At 52.7% G+C, this 22,750-nt stretch overlaps 1 protein-coding gene across 10 annotated transcripts in view; it reads right to left on the bottom strand.

Moving 5' to 3' along the window:
- Positions 1-22,750, bottom strand: part of DTNB (dystrobrevin, beta) — a 200,063-nt gene that overhangs the window by 4,238 nt on the left and 173,075 nt on the right. For 2 of the 10 annotated variants that reach the window (XM_012727562.1, XM_012727558.1), the window contains 4 exons: positions 19,626-19,646; positions 4,595-4,754; positions 3,793-3,882; positions 981-1,034 (listed from right to left, as the gene is read on the bottom strand). In XM_012727562.1, the coding sequence (XP_012583016.1) occupies positions 981-1,034; positions 3,793-3,882; positions 4,595-4,754; positions 19,626-19,646 (325 nt within the window). Of the gene's footprint in view, positions 1-980; positions 1,035-3,792; positions 3,883-4,594; positions 4,755-17,710; positions 17,782-19,625; positions 19,647-22,750 lie in introns of those variants that run through there. The other 8 variants (XM_012727567.1, XM_004686390.2, XM_012727561.1 and 5 more) reach the window with 6 other exon arrangements.

The raw sequence follows: 22,750 nt of genomic DNA, 5'->3' as shown, positions 1-22,750 counted from the left end.
CTAAGTGTGGAGCCTGCAACAGAGCCCAGAGGAGCTTCTCGAATCCACAGCCTGCCGTTGTTAATTTCCTGCCCTCCCACCCGGTGCCAGGCTCTCTTCAGGTGCGGGGAACACGACCTGGGCAGCCAGACTCTGCCTTGTGGCGCCCCCACTCTGGAGGAACCCACCAGTGAGCACGGTCACGTGTGACAGGGCTGCTCACTCTCAGATGCCCAAGGGCGATCTGTTCTTGCTGAGCGCAACAGAGGCGCACAGGATTCAGACGTCTGGAGCCCAAAGACCCAGTTCAAACCCAAGTGCTGCCGTGTAACTCAGTCTAGGTTTTTCTGAGCCTATTTCCTCATCAGGAAAATAGGAGATTACCACGGGCCTCCCTGGGCTACGGATTAAACGGTCAACACCTGGAGGTCACTCAGCACACAGCAGAAACTAAGTGGGCTCGTATACAATAAAACGGGGACGGCACTAAGCCCGCTGCTAACGCCTTTCTTTATTGCTTTTGGTTTTTCCATGAAGCTGAAAAACCACTGGACTACTCTGCCCTCGATAACCGCTTCCTTCGCAGAACTCCTTCTTGTCTTTGTAATCACACTCAAAGCTTGATGATTAACTTTCCTGCCCTTTCATTTCATCGCCTCTTTATGTTGCAGGCCTTAGTCTTGCTTTCCTAACTACTCTGTACACTCCTTGAGGCAAGGGGTCACGTTTTGTGTTTTCTTGGTCAGCTTCCTGCAGCCTAACCATCTAGCACGGTCCCGGGAAACCAGGATGTTGTGCTGACTGACCAACATGACCACTTCCAGGGAAAAGCCTGATGGTCAGCGGGAAGGGTGGGGAGACGGGACGGTGGGCGTCTTGGGGGCCCGACGGCTTTGGGGGAAAGGAGGCAGCCAGAGCATAGGCAGAGACCAAGGGGGGCTGTCGTTAGGCTTCGCAGCTCTGACTCCATTCAGACTAAGGGCCTCTCGAGCTGCCTTTACCTCTGTCTTTCCCATTCTGCATCTTCTCCTCTTCTTCCTCTGCACCTTCCTCAGCTGTGAAAACAAGTGCGGGGAAGCCAATGACCCTTCAGCACAGCACAGGCATACAAGGGGTTAAGGGAGGCTTGGACGAAGCCCTAGCTGATGGCGCAGGGCGCAGGCAGTCACCTGTCTGCACGCACATGGAGACCCGCGGGGGAGCTGCCCACAGAAGCAGAGCAGGGTGGTGGCCCCCGCCTGCTGCTGGCTCTGCCGCTGGCTCCCCGGTGACGGGGTGACGGGGTGGGGGTGCCTGCCTCTTCTCCACGTGTTCTCCCTCAGTGACAGCGTAGGCTAGGGATACAGCTAATACCTGATTCATGTCAAGAAAACGACCATGAAAGTGTGTAGTGGAGAATATCTAGACTAATGCTGGCTTCTGTAAAAAATAAGTAAATCTAGGTTTTAGCTGACAACTTAAAACAACCAGCCACTAAAAGTGGCTGTAGGGGAAAAACAGCCGCTGAGGCGTTACCTGGGGGCGCTTCTCGGGGGGCCCCAGGTTGCGCTCTGCAGGGCAGAGTCCCTGGGACTCGCCTGGAATTGGGACCATGAGACACCAGCGTCCCCCTGGCGAGGGCAAGCGGATGGCGAAGTGGAGAGCACATCACGTTAGCACAGACTGAAGGCGGGCAGTCGTCTCGAGAGGCTGAGAGCCATGCTGCCTGCCATCCAACTCCTGAGAGGCTGAGAAGACACTGGCCTTATTCTGGGGAGCTCTGGGGGTGGCTGTTTGGTTACAGAAAGGCTGATAAGGCTGCCCCCAAAGGGCTTCCTTATACGAGAGCTGGCTGTGAACCCGCTCACTGAAAATATTCCAGCAGAGGTGTTTATCTGGGCAGAGGCTGTATGGAAGGGCAAAGCCCCTTTCCAACGCTTGACTCCATGATCTGTAAAGACATTTCCAGAAACCATGGAAGGAAGCTATGGAGCGCTCACCTGCGCATCACACCCAACCAGAACCTGCACAGAGATGGTGAGAATGTGTGGAGTCGGGCCAGGCCTCCCATTCACGGAAAAGGGGCAACCTGGTCAGCAAGGGGAGTCTGTTTCTGCCTCGACAGGGCTGCGGTGCCACGTGGCTTTTGTCCGTGTCCACCCACGGCCCTGAGAGAGCAGCGCGTCCCGGAGAGGGCCCCGCGAGGGCGGCCCGTTCGCCACTGTGTCTGGCGGGGACGGGCGGGCGGAGAAGAGCTTCTGCCTCATGTTCTTCCTACTCGCGCTCCACCAGCCGCGCCCCTTGGGCTGCACAACTTCGGGCAAATCTTTCTTCAGAGAATCACCTACTGCACGGCCTAACGTTGGGGGGGCCGGATGAGGCCATCGCTGGAGCACCTCGCAAGTGACTGTGCAAAACTTGCTGAAAACCCTTCCCCCCTAATGAGAGACTGCCCGGCACCCAGGGAAGTGTGTGGCTCTGAACCCACTCGGTCTCTCTGTGCTTTGTGGTCACACCCCAGAGCCCCAGGACCAAGAGCCTGAGACGGAGTGGTCCCGTGGCACACGTGGGGTTCACTTCCGTGGCCTGAAATTCCCCAGAAAAGTGAGATTTCTGGCTTCTTTGGGGCTCTGGTAGGGCAGGGGCTTCCTAATCACCCGTACGGTCTTCCCCAAAGCCATCACCTCTTCTGTTTGTGTGTGTGGAGGGGGCAGCGGTTCTGACGGAGACTGAGACGTGGAACCGCAGTGTCCAGCACGCACCCTGGGGAGGGGCGGGCGTCCCGTCTAAGCTGCGCGGGGAGAACGACCTCGGCCACTCACTCATCCTCTCTAGGCGGCACAGGCTGGAGAGGCGGTGGGTGGGTCAGACCTCGGCCCGCTGAGCGCGACCACACGGAGGCAAGTGTTTCTCTGCTGGGATCTGAGGGACTCCGGGGCTGGCCATCCCCAGAAGTGCGGGCTGGTGACTACAGTGTCTGCGCTTGAATAAGTGTGTGCTTTTATCTAAAACATGGCCAAGCCGCTTCAAGGTATGTAACAGCACCATATCGGTGACAAGCAGCGACCCAGCCGTGGGCAGGGGACCCGTGCTGCCCGTGTGGCGTGGGACTCCACGCTGCCAATAGCTAGTGAACAGCTGGTGGACACAAAGCCGAGGGAGCCACGGAGGCCTCGAAGACAGGTGCTAGGCCAATGGCCTTTCATAGCTTCTCTTTCCCGGGCTTTGTGTTAGGGGAAATGCCATGGGCAAGCGTCTCTGCAAAATCACGGAAATAGCTAAGTGATGGGAGACCAAGACAGAAGCCAAATAGATTCACTGCACGAGGAGTGAAGGAAGCCGGACAGTCGTGAACGTCACGTGAAAGCAGAACCTAGCCGTGGACAAGAGGTAGGAACAAGGTTTCAGAGGCAAATCAGACAGGAGAGAGCAGGAAGGCGGCTGGAGGGAGTCCGGAAGCTCTGGTGGCTTCTTCGGTTCCAGTCATTCGGGAAAGCGTCAGAGAGAGACGGTGGTGAGGCCTGGGGAAAGAGCGGCTGTGGACGGGGCGCGAAGCCAGGCACCCTACGCGAGGAAGCGGCCTGGCTGTCCCTAGAGAGCGGGATTTCTGCACTTCCTGGACTGTGCGCCACGAGGCATCTCCTTAAGAGAAAGCTAAACGCAATTATCTGTGTGTGACCATGCCCGGGGGGAGGCTCAGGGTAGGACATCCGGGGTGTTCCTGGAAGGCAAAGGGACTGTGTGGTGACATGAGATGACGTGTGTTAATGTGACACTTCAGCGCGTGTGGGCCGCGGCAGGAGGGCGTGAGGCCGGGCGGGAGCTCTGCTTCACCTGAGTGGAGCTCCTTCACCAGGGACGACATGGTGTTGGTGATGGAGTCCGCAGCCACCAGCAGGTCATTGCGGAGGTTTCTCCTCGTACCTGAGGAGAGTCAGAGCAGATGGCGATGCCAGGTGGGTGAGCAGGGAGGGCGAACCTCAGGGGCCAGGCCCTGGGACACAGGGCAGGACACCCGGGAGGCGGGGCCCGAGCCCGGCCCGGGGCGCGGGGCCATGGCAACTCCAACTTCTCAGCCGCAGCCTAGAGTTGGGATCCAGAACAGGCACGGACCCAAGGTGCTCACCTGCGCAGGCCTTTCCTCTCCAGCATCGCCACCACCTCCCCTTTCCTCGCCTGAGCCCCAATAAGCTCTCCTGACCCGCCTGTCTTCCCCCAACTACAGAAACTGCTGCTCACCAGCTCCTTGGAGGACTGTGGCGTCCCAGCCCCAAAGAGCCTGCAGCAAGATTCTATTTCGAGTTCCATCCTTCCTTCCCTTGCTGGCTCTAAAGACTTTCCAGGCCAAGCACATGACTTGCGGGATTATATCATCCAATTCCTTGGAGGAGGCAGAACCCAAAGGACAAGGGACTTCCCACAACGCAGAGAAAGAGCACAGCCCCAGGCGGCCCTTCTCTGCGCGTGGAAGGCCTCCAGACCCCCCAGTGGCCAGCAGCCCATCTAATGAGAAGGGGCTGGCACCGACTGACCGTTCAGAGCTAAGTGCACAGAAGAAACTCAAAAAATCTCAGCAGGAATCCTGCCCGTTTCCAGCCCCCTCAGCGCCCGGCTGATCTCTGCTCCCGAAACTCACCTTGTGCAAAGGCCTCCTGCATGTCGCCCCCCACTCCGCCCAGCGGGTCCTGCGGGCAGTGCGTGGGGGTGGAGCCGGCCGACGTGGAGCGGACGGGCATGGGCATCGGGCGGCCGCCTCCGTGCGTCGGGGATGTGTGTGGTGATGCTGCGGCCTGAGCCTGGAGAAGTGGAGAAGCTGTGTTACCTCGGGTCCCTCACCTCTCGGAAGAGGGGAGAGGCCATCTCAGTCTGAGCCAGCGGGTGGGGTTCCGTGCAGCCCTGCAGTGTGCCGCAGGGTCACGTCTGAAAGGAAGGAGCAGGCTGCCTCCACCGTGGAGAGGAAGAGAGGCAGAGGGTGAGGGAGGGGCGAGGGCACAATGAAAATGGACGAAAGATTGGGGGGCAAGCCTTTCAACGGGGCAGACTGCACAGAGCAGGGGGTGCCCCCTGGAGAGCTGGGGTCACTGCTCTTTGCAAACATCGTGCACTTGTTCCTCGCAAAAGCTTGTGCACAGAAAGGATAGAGGAACTGAATAGACATTTTTCTAAATAAAACTTCAAATGGTGGCACAGGGGTTAAGTCTCAGTGCTGTCAAGCTATCAGCAGCCACTGCTGTGTGAGTTGGATCCCCGGCCAGGGAGCTGACCCACATGGCGTGGCAGACCTCTCCTGACCCGCCCGCTGCTCCCCTCAGCAGTGTACTTCGTCGATCTGCCTGTTCCGCTCCCCACTCTGTCTCTGGTGAATCCTCTCACTGCTCCTCTGCCTCCACCCCAGTTCTGTATGCATAAATAAATAAATCTTTAAAAAATATATGGGAGGTGATGGCTGTGTTAATTAGCTATGACAGGAATCCTTTATGTACACATAATTTTATATGTCACAGTACGCTTCATATACCTCACGAGCTCGTGCAGCCTCGAGGAAGGCCCTGTGCACCCCAGCAGCTAATGGTTTCCCAGGGCTGATGATGGCAGAGGGCCGCGCCCCGCCCATGCAGAGCCAGAGCCCCGCGGAGACTGCACCCAGGAGGGGGGACCTGTGCGCACACGTGCCTCGGCTGAGGAGCAGGGGCCTTGAGTACCAGGCCTGCCCACAGCCAAGGACTCGATGGGCTGGCACAGGTCAGGCTGGGTTGTGGACACCCCTCCGCTGAGGCAGAGTGCCGTCACGGGTGGAGGTGGCGTGCGCGTCCCTGACAGGCTGCCTGCAGGGCTATCTGGAGAGGCTCAGGCTGAGTCCTGAGGAGGGGCCTCGGGCCTGTTAGACGGCGTTTTTCCCTGAATGGGTGGCTATGAAATCCAAGCTCACTTGGCCGCATTGGGCCAACCAGTGGTGAGCACGAGGTGCGTACTCAACCGAGGCCCTGCGCCTGAAGGCTGGGTGTCGGGAGGCAAGGCCGGGAGGAACACAGAGGCTCCTGATTAAGAACAAGAATCTGAACACTTGCAAATATCTTAATAGGAAAATGATGATGGGGCTGAACGAGGCAAGAGGGGTGGACAAGAATGGCTTAAACTCTAGACTCAGGAAATGGACCTACTGTCCAGCATCAGTATGAAGCAATCAGGGCCTTTCCTGGGCCAGGGCCCAGCAAAGACTTCTTGTTTTCCTTCTGATGAAGATGAAAACCAGACCCCAGAAGTTGTCTTTGTTCAGAGCACCGGAGCAGGAGAAAAGCTAAGACTACCGGGAATGTATTATTTTCTCCATGGCTCTCAGAATTTCTGCTCCCGGTGTTGTCTGGCCTGCCCTGCTGGCCCTCTGGGTGTCCACTCCCCCTCCACCTCCTCAGGACCTGGCTAAGTCTCCCTGATGTGCACCCGCAGAGGCATCCTCTGGCCACCTGTCAGATCTCATTCTCACCAAGTGCTGGGCAGATATAAATGCTTAATAAATATTTGTTAAGTGACAATGAGATGGATCAAGTTTCTGACCCTCTTCTTCTGTACTGGAAAGGGGGAGCCACAGCCAGAGCAGACCCCAGTCTCCGGGGGAGTGCTCCATCTGTCACCCACAAAGCTTTCCGTGAACTACTTGAGCGACGGCTACGCGTGGCGGGCAGAGCTGCTGCGACCTTCCTGCACAGACACCCCCGGTGTCGTCCCTTCCCCAAGCCGACAGTTCGAGCTGGCACTTGGGCAGAGCACGCTCCCTGTGCGGACAGCCCCCTGCAACCAGGTAAGGGTCTGCTCACTGTCTGCCCCCTTGATAGGGCTGGGCCTGGCGGACGTACTAAAATCAAGCTGGACCCGGCCCTCCCTGGTGGCGCAGCGGGTTAAAGCAGAGCACTGAGAACCTAAAGCCACTTCCGCATGAGTTCGATCCCCGCCTGCCCCGGAGGTGACCACATGGCGCGGCAGACCTCTCCTGACCCGCCCGCTGCTCCCCTCAGCAGTGTACTTCGTCGATCTGCCTGTTCTACTCCCCACTCTGTCCCTGGTGAATCCTCTCACCCTCCGCATCTCTGGCCTGTACCCCAGTTCTGTATGAATAAATAAATAAATCTTTAAAAAAAAAATCAAGCGGGACCAATGCATTGCACAGTTGCACCTTGTCTCCAAAGCACAGGTGGGTTCTGGTCCAGAGAGGCGAGGCAAGCCTGCCCGCCAGAGACTGCGACGCACACCCGTCAATCCCGACCAAGCCGGAGGCACCGCAGCGGGGCACATCGTGGTGGTTGAGGTGACAGACGGGGAGGTGGAGAATGGTAGGGGAATCAGAATGGGTGTAGGAGCCGGTCAGGGGGCCCCAGAACAGTCTGTGCCCGTGGGTTTCTGCTGCCAGGAGCGGGGCAGCTAGCCTGGGAGGGCTTGTGACAGACACACTGGCACATCCTCAGCATCGTCCTCAGAGGGTCTTGGAAGCTGACATTGAACAAAACGTCGTATAATGCTAGCATGTCCTTGAGCAAGGCCATCTTGTTCGACCTTGGCGGGGATCTTTTTTTCTAAGTGTTATAATGGAACAACATTCAATGTTATTCAAGCTGCCGTACTTGGTGTCTTAAGGTTTCTGATGCAAAGCTGGTGGAACCGTATTGTAATACAACCTATGACAAAGGCTCCCACCCCACGTAGGCCGCCGTGCCTCTCACACAATAACTAGCCTGTAGCTCAGGTTCTCGGAATAAGAGGGCCCTTGTACTTGGAAACAACTCTGCTGCAAACACGGAGCTAGAGAAGTGCTACCATCTGAGGCCAGCACTAGCCTGCTGGCTCTTCACTTCTGCACCAGAAAACGTCCTGAAGACCAAAGTGCTCAGGGAGGATGCCTATGATTTCAAAGGGTTCAGGACTCCAGGCAAAGAACCTTTTTCAGGCCAGCCTTCACTTGTGTTTGAGGCGACTGAGGCCTGGTGCAGTCACGAAGTCACAAATAACTAGCCACCTGGGTCTTCTAATTGCCTCCAACTGCAGGAGAGACCAAAGCGCGCTGGCCCACAGCGGCTACTTCTGAGGCCAGAGGCGCACCACTTTGTCCGCCTGTCCTGCTGCAGCTGGCTGAGCTGCCTTTGGGGCAGGGCAGTCAGACAGAGAAAGTGAGAGGGGAGAGTGGAGTGACCCAAGCCTCCAAACACTATTTCCTCCCCTTTGTTTTCCATACGGAACAGGTATGCATTTTACAAAAATCTCCTTGGTATGCATTATAGTCGGGTATCAAGCCCAGAGAGACTTGTGGCACAAAGGCTGATTTCGAGAGGTAACGCCCTCTGCAGAGCTCTGATAACTGCCGCCCCCTGCACACACACCCCAATAAAATTGAGCTAAGCTGTCATCCTGGTAACAGAAGGAGATACTTTAGTCTCCCACTTCTCTCTCTGACTCATGGATACCTGCCAGGTAGCAGATGGCCCGTGTGCACAATTACCTTCATTTTGCTGCAGTGTATTTAAACTAAACAAACTGGCCTCTTTACTACAGATGTTCAGAAGTCCTCTCAGAAAAAAAAAAAAAAAACAACAACCAAAAAACAAAAAACAACACTGGGAGGAAGATTGCTACTCTGAAATCTGGGCCAGGCAGGTGTGAGTGTACAGAGGATGGGGATGTATAAAGAATGGCTTTGTGTATTTTTTTAAGAAAGGGTCAATAAAAATTTCAGATACTATTTTGAGCTAGTGCTGGTGGAGACTGCTGGAAACAGGCATCAAATGTGGAAGTCAAAGGAGAGAGAGGGCCCTCTGGGGCTGCACTGTCCTGCTGCAAGGCTTGGAAATAATTGCCCCGCAGGTAGAGGACCTAGGTGGGGTGACCAGACAATGGGAACAGGGCTGGAGGTGGGGCAGAGAGACACCTGCTTGGCCGTGGTCAAAGAAGCAGGGGAGGGTCCCTCTGGGGTGGACTAGAACCAGGTAAAGGCCTTGCTGGGGGCCTCCCTGTCTTAGCAAAGGTGCCCACTGCAAGCTGGAGAGCAGTGCGACTTTTGGCGGTAAACTTACCTTCTACGCACTTGAGAGACGGGTTGAAGAGTTTGATGTCTCTTCTCTTATAACCACTAATGCACGTTTACCTATCCTGTGGGCTGGAAGAGTGGCCCCCTAAAGCCCACCATGAGTTTTCTCCCATGTCACTTCAGGAGACTCAGTGCCTGCACGTAATATGCCGCTCACAGTGGGGGTGTGGGAGTGGGGGCTTGTAGGATGGCTGGGCCCTGGATGCTCACTGTGGCGATGAATCAGAGGCTGTGGCGCTCAGTCGCCATGATTCTGTCCCTATTCAAGACTAATGATAATATGCAGAAGACAAAGCTTACCCCAGGGCTTAGAAGGGTGGGGGCTGGGGGGGACAAGGTGTCTAGTTATCTTTCTTACTGGAAGAAGGGAAGCATATTAAGTTCCCAAGACAAAGAAAAACCTATTAAAACTCCCCATAAAGCCAAAGATGAAAAGAAAGTTGAGATTTAAACTTTTAGATAGGGGAGCTCATAAATTCCAAGCCTAGAATTACCCTCTTTCTGTTTGTTTCTCCTCATTTGCTCAGCTCTATTTGAAAACGGTGTTCCTTTAATTCTCATTTCAGGATTTCAAAGCCAGTCCTCTGCAAAGTGATCAGGGGCCTCGCTGGGGGAAAAAAATCCCTCTATAATGAATGCCAAACACTCAGATTGCATAGTAGGAAGAAAAGAGGACGGGCTCACAGGACAGCGGGGTCCTTAGCTAGAGGGTTAAATCGATGACCAGGCAGGCAGCCAGACCCTATTAGTAATATTTTAAAATTCAAACGAGTCCAATTAAAATGCTACTTAGAGGTAAGCAAAACTTGCATGGTGGGGAAGGGCAACCTCAGTGAACCCCACTGCTCCTCAGTGAACCCCACCACTCCGCTGAGTCCCTGTTACTAGGAACACGGCGGTTAGAGTCCAGGCCCTGCCATTAACTAGCTGTGTGACCTTGGGCAGCTTACTTAACCTCTGTTTATCTCCAATTCTTCACAGTAAAATGCAGAGTAATCTCTTCACAGGTTGTGGAGAATGATCATAAAATGCTTCACACAAGGTCTCAAGAGGACAACCTGCCATTAATCTAATTTGCAAAGCACTGGGGGGAGTGTCCACGTTGGGGGGGTGAGAGGCAGAATGTCTCCATTCTCCACAGGTTCACAGCCTCCTGGGGCGGTCGGCAGGTACATAACCAGTGTACAAAAGCGGGTGGAATCTGCACCATCACAGGGGACAAAGGAAAAGCAGCACAGAAGCGGAGGGTTTAACTCTGACCTTCTGGAACTGGGTAAAGTTTCATAGGAGAGGTGGCATCTGAGAGCATCTTGAGGGTCTAATTTCAATTGGCAGAGGAGGCTCAGGAAGGGCAATTCAGGTGAGCTCTGGAGAGCAGAGGTGCTGGGCCTGGGAGAGGAGGCCGCCTGGGGGACGAGGAGCGGCGCAGGAGTGTGCAGGGGGCATGGGAGATGTGTGTGGCGAAGAGGAATGTGGGCGCCAAGCACCCAGAATCATGAGTCAGAGGCCAAGTTCATTACTGGGCCGTAGATGGGCAAACTACCGTGTGAGGCCAAATTCAGCTTGCCACCCATTTATACTGCTGAGAGTGATTTTTACATTTATTGTAAAGTTGGTTTTATTTTTTTAGAATTTACTTATTTATGCATATAAGTGCTGGGTCACAGGCCAGAGGTCCAGGGGCGGTGAGAGGCTTCACCGGAGACAGAGCGGGGAGCAGAACAGGCATATTGATGAAGTACACTGCTGAGGGGAGCAGCAGGCGGGTCAGGAGAGGTCTCTGTGCCATGTGGGTCACTTCCGGGGCCAGGGATTGAACTCGCACCAAAGCGGCTGCTGCTAGCTTGCAATGCTGCGCCCTAACCCACTGCGCCACCAGGGAGGGCCCTAAAGTTGTATTTTTAATGGATCTACAAGAACCTGCACAGTATCTTGACTTGGCTCAGGGAGTAACGTGTTTACTACCCAGTGCCTTAAGGGAAAAGCTTGCTGGCTCGGGCGATGTGGAGGGAGCAAGTGGCGGTTTCCACGCAGGAACGGTGCGCTCAGGTGAGGTCGTTAGGGAGGTGGCTCAGGGGTAAGATGACAGTGGGACTCAGAAGACAGAGTGGAGACAAGGAGACCAGGTGACAGATGACAGAGACATCTGGAATGAAGAATGGTGATGAGAATTGAAAGGAGAGCTGAGCAAGTTTTGGGAGGAAAAAAATTGTCTACATGTAGATGCCACTGAGGGAACGAGCAGAGACTGGCGAGAGCAGGCTCAGAAGCAGATGTGGGGAGGGAGGTGACTAGGAGCCCTTTACCATCCACCCCCGTCTAATCCTCAGACTAAGGGATTCCGAGAACATCTCCAGGGCTCATCCTGTATCACAGAGAAAGGTGCTCTGAGGGCCTCCCTGGTGGCTCAGTGGGTTGAAGTGCAGCACTACCAAGCAAGCTGTAGCCGCTTTACCATGAGTTCGATCCCCATCCCGGAGGTGACCACATGGCCCGGCAGACCTCTCCTGACCCGCCCGCTGCTCCCCTCAGCAGTGTACTTCCTTGATCTGCCTGTTCTGCTCCCCGCTCTGTCTCTGGTGAAGCCTCTCACCGCCCCTGCACCTCTGGCCTGTACCCCAGTTCTGTATGCGCAAATAAATAAATCTTAAAGAGAGAGAGAGAAGTGCTCTGAGTTGGATAAGTACTTAACTGGGGGTGACTGTACCTGCTAGCAATCTGGTGGGGTACCATGGCACTAAATAGCTAGAGGTTACCAATGTTGCTCAGTACCCCGCAACGCACAGAGCACTCTTCCCTCCCCCTCAAAAAAGAGCCATCTGGCCCAAATGTCTAGAGTGCTAAGGAAGAAAATCTGGCTGAGGGTGACTCAGAGCCGTGAGGAGTGGGCTGCCCAGGACTTGTTTCCCAGGGATGAGCTGCTATGGGAGGAAGGACAGGACACCAGCAGCCTCAGATCAGCCAGATCGGAGGAGCTAGGAGTAGACTCATTTTTGTATATTTGAGAGATGTCCTGGAGGCGGCTTGAGACCTGGGAGTTTCCTAGATTCGTTCTTGGTTTCCTTTGGTCTGATCTGGTTAAATATAGGAGTTGAAATTTAAAATGTGAAAGTGGTGAATCAATAGTGAGTGTTCCATGTACATTAATAACAATACACAGAATAACAGATTTATGGCTCGCCTAGTCTGCGAGCATGCAGAGTTGGCATGCTTTTATCAAAGGTAGAGCTTTAGGGGCCATTCACTGTCACTCTGTACTGCCTCTAATTTTTTAAAACATTCCCCTCCCTCCCTCTCTCCCTTCCTTTCTTTTTAAGGCATTGGGGCATCTATACTGCAGCTCCAAATGAGAGTAATTCTTCTCACCAAATTGTGATTAACAACAAATGAAGAAGATTGCAAGAGTCTATGCACCCTTTACAACAGACTTCTATTAGCTGAAACTAATCTCAGGAAGCTCCTGACCTTAGTATTATTACTATGGAACCTCAGAACCAGCCTGAGGTCAGCTATAAAACCCTGGAGATTGGTACAGCATCAAGATTTGAGGAAACATCTGTAGACGCTCTCAGAGCAAAGGGTCCACAGATCCAACCCCTGTCAAGAGACAATGCTGGGGCGAGACGCCCTCTTGGCATGGCCAAGATTCAGAGGGCAGGAAAGGCTTGAGAAGGGCAATTCAGCTGGTCCCGGAAGCAGCTGATCTTTTCCTAGGACGCCTTCTTTTGTGTGTAAGAGAGGGAAGCAGGAGGCTGGCCTGGATGAACTCTGGGAAAGAAGTTGGTTACTGAAAGAAAGCCCAGAAAGTGAAGTGAGGGCCTGAGGGGTTTCAAAGTCACAAAAGTAGGAACCAGTCCAATGAACCCAGCTGGATTTCGGCACTTTTCAGGGTGTATAGCCGCTCCCCAATACCCTGATTGGTATCAGCGATGAAAGGATTAAAGAATTATAGAGTTAGAAGTTTATAGATGAGGACACTGAGGTTTATAAAGGTTCCGTACATGTTTGGACAGAATAAGACTTTGTGAACAGGGTTCTGTGAGTTAGAAGCATAACTCACAACTGTAATTTAAGATTTAACTCCTTCCCTTACTAGTGGGGTAGGGAGCAGAGGCTGGAGAAGGCCAACTCCACTTTGCATAACTGTTTACACATGACTGAAAATTTTCTTTCCAAGAAATCCCTGGGCTTCCTTACCTTACTGGCTTGTTGGTTTTCTCCTAGAAACTTTCTGGTTCCATCAGAAGCCACAATCCCACCCTCCCCTTTTTCCTCGTTCCTCTTTTTGAGCATTGTGGGTCTTCTCTACAGCCCAGGTTTATGGTTTCAGCCCTCTTAGGTTGCAGAGTTCACATTGCTAGCTAGCCCTGCTCCCCTCTGATTCCAGCTGCCTGCTCACAGGGACCTTACACACCAGACATGAGCTGCATGCTCGATGTAATTCAGCACGTTCAGCATCAGATCAAAGTTCCCTTCCCACCCAGACCGTCTCCCAGTTTCGCTGCTCAGTCACTGGTGCCAGTCATTGCCCAGGTTCCTACGTCAGGGCCCAGCCCCAACCAGACATTTCTTCTTTGCTGTCGGTGCTTTGCTGAGACTCGGCTGCAGTGTTTTGGCACAGGCAGTGCATCCTAGGAATTCAGTATTTTCCTAGTGGAAGGAGGATTTCTCCAGTGTGGAGGACAAAAATTTTTCTTGGAGACCCTGCAGGGTATTTTTCACCAGCTATATGCATTCTGGTCAGGAGAGGAAAAGACAGGAACATTGTACAGAGAGGAAATAAGACAGCGGATAAAGTAATTGCTCAGCCTCATTAGTGAGAGTGATGGGCCAGACCGGGGAAGCCACACAGACCTAAGAGTTATCTGCCCTTCTGCCTCAGGCTAGTCGTCTCGCAGGTGCTCAAAGGAGGTGCAATACAAATATCTGGTTTTAACATTGTAACAATATTTCCTCTTTGGAAAAAGAGGGACAGACCGGTGAGCACACTCCAGTAGACTTGCACAACGTACCAGCAGCTGGCCCATGTGCCAGGCCTGACCCAGGCTGCACCAGGGCTGTGGCACACAGTGCTGCACACTGACCCTGTTTACCCAACCACAGTTGGTTTGCAAACTTCGGAGGGCGGCAGGGGTGCCTGGGCCCAGGATGTCACTGACTTGACTTGCGTTTCTGTATTTAGGGCATCATGCCAACCATGAGCTAATTCTCATACTATTTGAGGGTGGGATTTATGGAGGCATTCTTGTCTTATTCTCCAGAGGCCAAGCTCAGTGTCTTGAAGGTAAGTAGTAAGACAATGCTGAATAAATAAACGCATGGCAACCCTGTGCCTTTCAGGAAAAAGCAGATTAAGCTTCTCTTTAGGATTATGGCCAGGCCAGCCTCCAGGAGATGTCAGAGGCATGTGAAGCACTTCCCAAAGAGACTGTGCCCACAGGTTACGCCAAACAGTGGAAGAAATCACTGACAAGCGTAGCTGGCATCAAGGAGGTCACCAATAATCCCTTTAATGGACAAAGGGGAGGTTTTTATTTCTTGTTGTAGAGGGTCTTTTCTTTTTTTCAGAAGTTCTTTCCCTTTTACACTCTAAAGTTAATACTCATGGTGTCAGTGCCCTCAGGGGCCAGCCACAGGTAACTAACTACTGTGTGCTCTTCCTCTGAGGCCTCCTTGGGGGAGCTGTGGCGGGAGATGCACTCCCGAGCACAAGGCCACACATGCTTCCTTGTGGAGTTGTGTTGGTTGTTTGTCTGGTTCTGGAATTGAGAGGGAATGGGACCCACCTGGGACCCCCAGGGGCTGGAAGCGAGCTTCCAAGTATGCAAATGTTCTCTTCGAGAATCCCTGCAATTCTGCTAATTACATTATTTTCAGAGCACCAACCCTATAACCCTACTGCTAACCTGGGAGCCGCATCCTTACAGATTACTGTCTACAGTTACAGAAAGTACCGTCTTTAAACCTAATGTAGTCTGATATAGAAGGTGCTAGTCTTTTAGTAGGGGAACCAGAGAAAAGGTATTCCTGACAAATAAACTGGCCCCTTGGCTTTGAGTAGCTCATTTTATTTAGTAGTAGAAATCCAGCAATGTAGCTGAGTCACTAGGAAAAATGGAAGCCTACGATGTTTCTAGAATGAGTTTGTACACCGACACCCCCCAGACTAAATGGGGGTTCTGTCTGACCATGCATGCAGCAGCCCAGGTGGGTAAAGCCTTTGCCAGCCGGCTCCTCCACTGTCTGTCATCTCTGTCTCTCTCTGTAACACGCTGGTATATCTGAGAGCCATGTTTATGGCTGCAGGAACTGGGGTTTTAAGTGAACAACACTCAAAGTATTTTCAAAGGGATCCAATAACTATGGATATCCTATATTTTATAGGTTATCTGCATTAGAAGAAAATTATTTTATTCTACATAATCAGTATCTGTTCCTTAGACAGAAATAATATAATGTTGGGTCCTCCCTGGTGGCAGACTGGGCTAAAGCACCGCACTATGAAGTTAAAGCCACTGTAGCAGCCAGGGGCTGACCCACATGGCGCGGCAGACCTCTCCTGACCCACCTGCTGCTCCCCTCAGCAGTGTGCTTCATCAGTCAGCCTGTTCTCCTCCCCACTCTGTCTCTGGTGAATCCTCTCACCACCCCGCCTCTGGCCTGTACCCCAGCTCTATGTGTATTAATCAATAAATTAAAGAAAAAAAGATAGCATAAACAACAACAATAATAAATCAGCTTAGTTAGCATTCTATTCTTTCGGTAACAGTGAAATTTCTTTTTCTGATTCCTCTTTATAAATGACATTCTGAGCTATCATTAGTCTCCTGAGTGGGTCTACCTATTTCATGGGAGTAATTTAAGCAAATTACTGCTCTAGGTACTCAAACCAGTCATGTCCCTTCCAATTAGTACACTTGTGAATTCATGCTGCTCTTAAGTGAAAATCTTGTAAATCTGCTTGCTGTCTTCATGTAGCAGCTCCCGAGTATTTGCCATGTGGCAGGCACAGGGCTAGCAGCTGGGGACATGCAGAGAAGGAGGCAGATGAGGCCCTCTGGTCACAGCCTGCCGAGTTTCACAGCCTGATTAGCCCCGTGTCAGCTGACTGAGCCGGTGCCCTCTATCTACAGGTAGGTGGGAGGTCCCGCAGTCACTCAGAGGTGGGAGGACCCGCACAGGGTCACTCAGAGGTGGGAGGTCACAGTCACTCAGAGGTGGGAGGTCCTGCACACGGTCACTCAGAGGTGGGAGGTCACAGTCAGAGGTGGGAAGTCGCGCAGTCACTCAGAGTCTGAGCCATTCAGAGCGGCAGTATCCAGGCAGCCCTGCCCCTATTCATGAGCGTGGGTCTGAGAAAAGAGGAGGGAAGGAGTGAGGGAGGGAGAGGAAAGCCAGAATGGCTGGGAGGTCCTCAGGCCACGCAGGGCCCTGGGAGTGTGGCTGAGGCTGCAGGTGGGGGCAAAGCACCAGAGCGGTTTTGCTTTAATTTTCCTGCCAAAATTTTTAAAGCCACAGTTATTGCCCATTTCTTTCAAATGTCCTCAAAGTAAAAATAATCCCCAAAGGGGAAAGGAGAAGGCAGATGATAGCAAAGTCCTCTGTAATGGACCTCGGAGCTAGTTTTGGGAAACCTGCCTAGTCAATTCTTCATTTTAAAAGTCTTTCGCGACTCTGTTATTACCCAGGCTGGGTAATACATATTGATAGGGAAGACAGGAAACAGTATCAGCCAGGACCAGGAGGCGGCCGGGGCGACCGCCTGGCTCTGTGGGAGGCACTGCGGGTCTCCTCAGGAGCCGTGTAGAGCGAGGCCAGGCCGTAGGCCCCAGGTCTTTCCCTGGGTGTCCACAAGCTGTGAGCCAAGCGGAGACTGTCCACCAAAGGAAGCCTCAGAGTGGGCCTCGGCGGGTTGGTGGAGCCATGGCGGAGAGAGGACCTGTCTCCCTACACCCACGGCAACGCGGCTTACTCCTTGTCATCCTGAGGAAAACAACTTAAGCCAGCCATGCTACAGACAGTGCCCCGACTGTGAGGGCTGGGGTGTGAGTTCAGGGCCCGGCCGTGCGCAACGGCCTGTCGGCGCAGACCTGAGCGGTCTGGGGCTAGCTCCTCATTCTGCCATCTGCGAGGGGCCGATGATCTTACACAGAACCAGCAGTCCCCGAGACAGGTTGCTATTTAAGTCCCTGTCTGATCAAGGTCCGTTTTAAACTGACCTGAGGAATAATATACTAATGTGGTGAGTTCTGATTTCTTGGATTATCTGGTAATCTGTAACATTTTTAATTTTTAAAATGAATGATTTATTTTTTAAAGATTTATTTATTTATGCACACAGAACTGGGGTACAGGCTAGAGGTGCAGGGGCAGTGAGAGGGTTCACCAGAGCCAGAGTGGGGAGCAGAACAGGCTGACTGACGAAGTCCACTGCTGAGGGGAGCAGCGGGCGGGTCAGGAGAGGTCTGCCGCGCCATGTGGTCACCTCCGGGGCAGGGATCGAACTCATGCTGAGGTGGCTGCAGCCAGCTTGCAGTGCTGCGTGTTAGCTCACTGCGCCACCAGGGAGGGCCCCATAACATTTTGTAAAAATGATCTGTTGACTGGAAATTCTACTGCTACCCTTCAATCATCCACCATGTCGTCCTTCTGAGAGCGCGGTCTCAGGGGAGGTTAGGCCTCCCAAGCACACGCTTCATGCTGAGCTGGCATTTCAGGGGGCCTCAGGGATGCTGGTCTGGCTGGTAGTCCTAGTAAGTTCCAGAGCAAGTGGTTTCAGGTTTAAGTGTTAGAGAGGGGGTTAGAGAGGTGGCGAGGAGGAGGGAACCCTGGTGTTCAGTGTGAGGCCAGCAGGCAGGGTGGAGTTCGCAGCAAGGGGGGTGTGTGCACAGGAAGGTGGGAGGAAAGACAGGAAGGTAGGTATTCTCTCTTTTCCCTCCAACACAACCTCACATCCTCCTACTTGTAAGCGGCGTGACCAGCATCTGCTTCTCTTTTTTTAAGCAAGCTGGAGGGTTATACCTCCCAGTCCCCGTGAAGTTAGCGTGGTCACATGATGGCTTGACCATGACAAGAGTGGAACTGTCACTCTGTGGAACAAGCCCCGATCAGCTAGGCTTGACATTCAACCACATCTCCTGCTTTGCCCTCACGTACGCACCCAGTGACAAGAAAGGGCCTTGAGCTCTGAGCAATAAACTATTGTCAATGAAGGAAAACCCCCAAATGTTTGGTGCATAAAGGCTACTCATTTCGGGGTTGCATCTTATCCTAGCCTCAACCTCTGTCCTCTTTCTTTTTTAAAAATATTTTATTTATGTATGCATACAGAAATGGGGTACAGGCCAGAGGTGCAGGGGGGTGAGAGGATTCACCAGAGAGACAGAGCAGGGAGCAGAACAGGCAGATGGACAAAGTCCACTGCTGAGGGGAGCAGCGGGTGGGTCAGGAGAGGTCTGCTGTGCCATGTGGGTCAGCTCCGGGCTGGGGACTGAACTCGCATTGAGGCGGCAGCAGCCAGCTTGCAGTGCTGCTTTAACCCGCTGCACCACCAGGAAGGGGCCCCTCTTTCCTTCTTTGTTTGGATAGCCTGTCTCTCCCTTATTCCTTTCTTGCCTCCTTCCCTCATCACCTATTTCTTCCTTTCTTTCCTCTTTCCTTACTCTGCTACTCAATTACTCTCCTAAGTGGAAATAATAATAAGCATAATGTTGCATATTCCTATTCTTATTCTAAAACATCAACAAATTTGTTTTTGCGAAAAAGAAACTAATCTATTTTTAAAACTAAACATTTCATAATTTTCTTAAAAAAAAGAAAAAAAAAGAAAAAAAGACCCAGAGGTAAATTAAAAATCAGCTTTAGCTGCTTTGAAAGCTGCACTATATTATATAAACATGGTGTTGCTATGGTGGATTAGGCTTCCCCTAATTTTCTGGTATGAGTTAGTGGTTATCTGGAAAAATAAAATAAAAATAGACGTAAGTCTTCCCTGGACACTGTGCCACAGCCACACAGCGCCGAAAAAAACAGAGCTCCCTGCGGAGCAGGCGCTGGGCAGAAGCCACTGGCAGCGCCAGCCGTCAGCGGCCACTGGCAATCTGGCTGAGAAGGCGAGAGGAGCGGGAGCATCCAGAGCCTGTTCAAGACTCAGGACACTGAAGTCATCAAAAGAACGCCTCATGTTCATGCACAGCCCATCGTGACATCGCATTTAGACCCGAGGTCACCCTCGCCACCCCCACACTGGTTTCAAGCGATTACAGTCACTTCACGCAGCAGCAGAGCATGAAGGGCGAGAAGATGCCGCTGTAGCCTGGCCAATCATGCATATTCACAAAAACACCTCAGAGGTGCACTTTGGGAAAAAAATTCAACAAGCTCTGCTTCCAGAGAACAGCATGCGCCAGTGGGTGAACACGAGGTAGACATGGAGGCCAATTTACAACACCATGGAGAGCAGACCGCGAGTCTCACACACGACCGACTCCGCAGCCAGAGCTGCTGCAGCGAGGAGAGGAAGGGCGAGGCAGGTGAGCGAGAGGAACATGCAAATGGACCCAGAGCGGGGCGGAGGGTTCTGAAGTTCACTTACTGCCTGCTTTTGCTCTTCCTCCTAGAGGGGTGGAAGACAGACGAACAAAAAAGACAGAGGGAAAAACGGGGAGAAATTAATGCCCATCACCATAGATATTCGGAAGAAATGACAGAAGAATGCCCATGAGCGCAGACGTCAAAGGCCCGACCACCATGAGGCCACCGGACGGACTGAGCAAGCGGCAGGCTGCTGCCCTCCTGCTCTCTCAGGGCACTTCCCAGCACTGGGAGGAAAGAGCCTCAGAAGCCCTCTAGCCCAACTCCCTCTAGGCCAAAAAAGCCTCGGGCGCCTGACAGCTAAGGTCACGTAGCTGCGGGGTTCAACAGGACGCAGCGGCTCAGCCTGACTCCAGTGACCCTTGCTCCTTGCACCAGTCACGCGTGTTCAGGGACATGTTCAGGGCAGCGCTGCCAGCGTGTGTACGGGCTGCAGCACCATCACTCGAAGCCTGTCAGAGGCCGACGGTGGGCCCTGCCCAGCCTGAGTCAAGGTGGCCCCGCAGCGTGTTCGGCCGGTTTCCTCAGCTCTGCTCTGGGAGCCCCCGCGCTCCGAGCACCCCCTGGCCGCTGGTGCCCAGTCCTTGGTCTCCTCTCTGCCACCTGCTTTCGGCTGCTCTGTGCTTCTTTCAAGGCCTCATGGCGTGCCCACCTTCCCCGACCCGCGGGAAACTGCTCAGGGCAGCGAGGAGGCTTCCAGAAAGAGTTCTCCACCTAGTTTTCATTAATCCAACCCAGACTCAGTCCACACTTCTTATACATAAAGCAGGGGAGACAGACACGCGGGTGGGCCTCCGTCCTTCACTGCCTGACGGGGCGGCCCGGTGGCCGCCAGCATCCGCCCCGGGCACCAGGCACTGCAGAGAGCACAGGAGACCAGAGCAGCACTTCTGGGTTCTCCCTTGTCTGCCCCTTCCATCCGCTTCTCTGGCTTTGCATGCGGGGCCGCTTTCTCTTTCGCGGGGAGCTGTGGCCTGGGAGCCTGCTCTACCTGCCCCAAACACACGAATCCAAAAGCTGCTGCGCGGGTTCTGCTTCAGCCGGATCCCTCCCCACTGGCAGGCTACGAGCGCGGGTGTGGGGCCTCTAGGGAAGGATGAGAGCTCAGTTTCTCACCATTGCAGGTCTGGGTGCGGTGGTGGGAAGAGTGGCCCTAAAAGCCACGGGTGACAACATGGGAGGGGAAGTACATTTTAGAGAAAAATAATTTCTATTCTAATCGGAGACATGCACACCAAGAAATCCCTTGAGGAAGTTTCAACTCCATGCAGGAACATGTTCTTCAGAATCAAAGCCCGCTGCCAGGGGCTGCCCAAACCCACAGTCACGGAGCCCAGGCGTCAGCCGCGCATAGGCTGGGTTAGCCGAGTGTCCGCAAGGGGTATGCGAGGCTCTAGCTGGGACGAGTGAGGGCTCTGTATGAATGCTGGAGATTCAGTGCCCTTCCTGGTCAGACTCCCCTTGGGGCGGGACAGTTTTCTTCTGCTTGGTAGGCACAGGACTGTGTTTGTATTGCTGGGACCAAGGGTCCAGATGGAACTGAGCTGGGAGAGGGATGGGGTGATCCCGACAGGCTGAAATTGCATCTGAAGTCAAAAGACCAGTAAGTCACTTCTTAGAACTGTTTCTAAGACATCTGCCTATTTCCCTTGTCCGCCCCAGGTCTGGGACTGGAGACGGCATCGCTTTGGTTGAACAGACTAGGGCACTTCAGAAAGCAGCGTCTCCCGTCTAAGCTCTGGATGACCCGCTGCGGTTTGTCCAAAGACATGAGATGATTATGACTGTCAGTAGACACACGTGCCGGGTGAGGAAGGGGAGGGCATGTGGGCAGCATTTCAGGACTCAGGGTTCCCCCGCCCGCCCCTGGTGTCCCATGTGGGACGGCTCCCCTGAGGGCGGGCTCTGGCAAAGGGTTAGTTCAGATGGCTTGTCCCCCTGAGGCTGACAGACATCATTTAGATAAAGCCTGCAAGGCTCGGTCAACACGGTAAGCAGATCAGAGCTAAGGGTTCAGACCTTTTTGTTGTCAATTAGTCAGTTGGGTGAGTAAATATTGACTGATGACAAGTTTGAGAGCTACTCTGATTTAAAGGGGATGATCAGACCTTAATAATACCTTACAAGTACAAATCTAGAACCACTACAAACATGCCATTCTTCCACAGAGGACATCGGCAAAGTGGTCGATGTAATGATGCAGCGACTGCGTCATCAACAGAAACCTTTACCACCAAGCCACGCTGGCAGATGAGGCTGAGTTGAAACGCAGCTCATAGATGCATTTCAAAAGCATACAGGGAAGACAGAAAGCGGCAGAAACATACGGGCACACGAGTGAGAAGCTGAAACAATCATCAACACACCATCGTTTCTGCGCTGAGTAAGAAGTCTGAGGCAGAGGTCATGTATACCCACATACTTCAGAGGGGAGAATGTAAGGAAAAGAGAGGCTCTGAAATGTGGGCCCTGTCTGGCCATGTGCGTCACCCCACAGCGAGGCCTCTATTCTGGTGGTGACAGTGACCGACCCCGTTCACTCTCCGCCAAATTCCTAACCAGGACACCTGGAAACCAGCATGTTTCTGTTAATTTTGCCTGCCTTTAAAAAAAAAAAGGAATTATTAAACAATGGTAACACTGCTTATGTTTGCTTCTTAAAATTATCATTTTTCAGATCAACAGACAAACAGATATACTATTTCAGGGAGTCAGTAGAATGAAGGAACTCCCCGTGAAATGGAAACTTACTGTGTGGCGTATTTTAATTTATGAGTATCGCAGACCATGTGGGCTGACTGTCTATTTGACTAACTGCTTACAGCTGTTTTATGAGAGCATTAAATAACAGGAGAATAGACATCAACGAAAGCAGGACAGTCCTTTGAAATTAAAATTAGGATCCTAGAGGGCACTTTTATTATGAGTTGGAGAGTATATATTTTTAATAGTAGGAAAACACTGAGATTTTAATAGAAGTCAAAGTCAAACATGTGACCTTTTAGGCGTGCATATAAACTCACACAAGATTATATCGTAATCTTTTTAGGAAGCTGGACTCCTTTTAAAGGCATGAAGTTTTCAACTGTGAATTCTAATCACTGAATTAAAAGACAACATTCTGGC

Source organism: Condylura cristata, unplaced genomic scaffold, assembly GCF_000260355.1.
Source record: "Condylura cristata isolate star-nosed mole 26May11 unplaced genomic scaffold, ConCri1.0 scaffold00020, whole genome shotgun sequence".
Lineage (NCBI taxonomy): Eukaryota > Metazoa > Chordata > Mammalia > Eulipotyphla > Talpidae > Condylura > Condylura cristata.
This window is presented reverse-complemented; position numbering and strand designations above follow the sequence as displayed.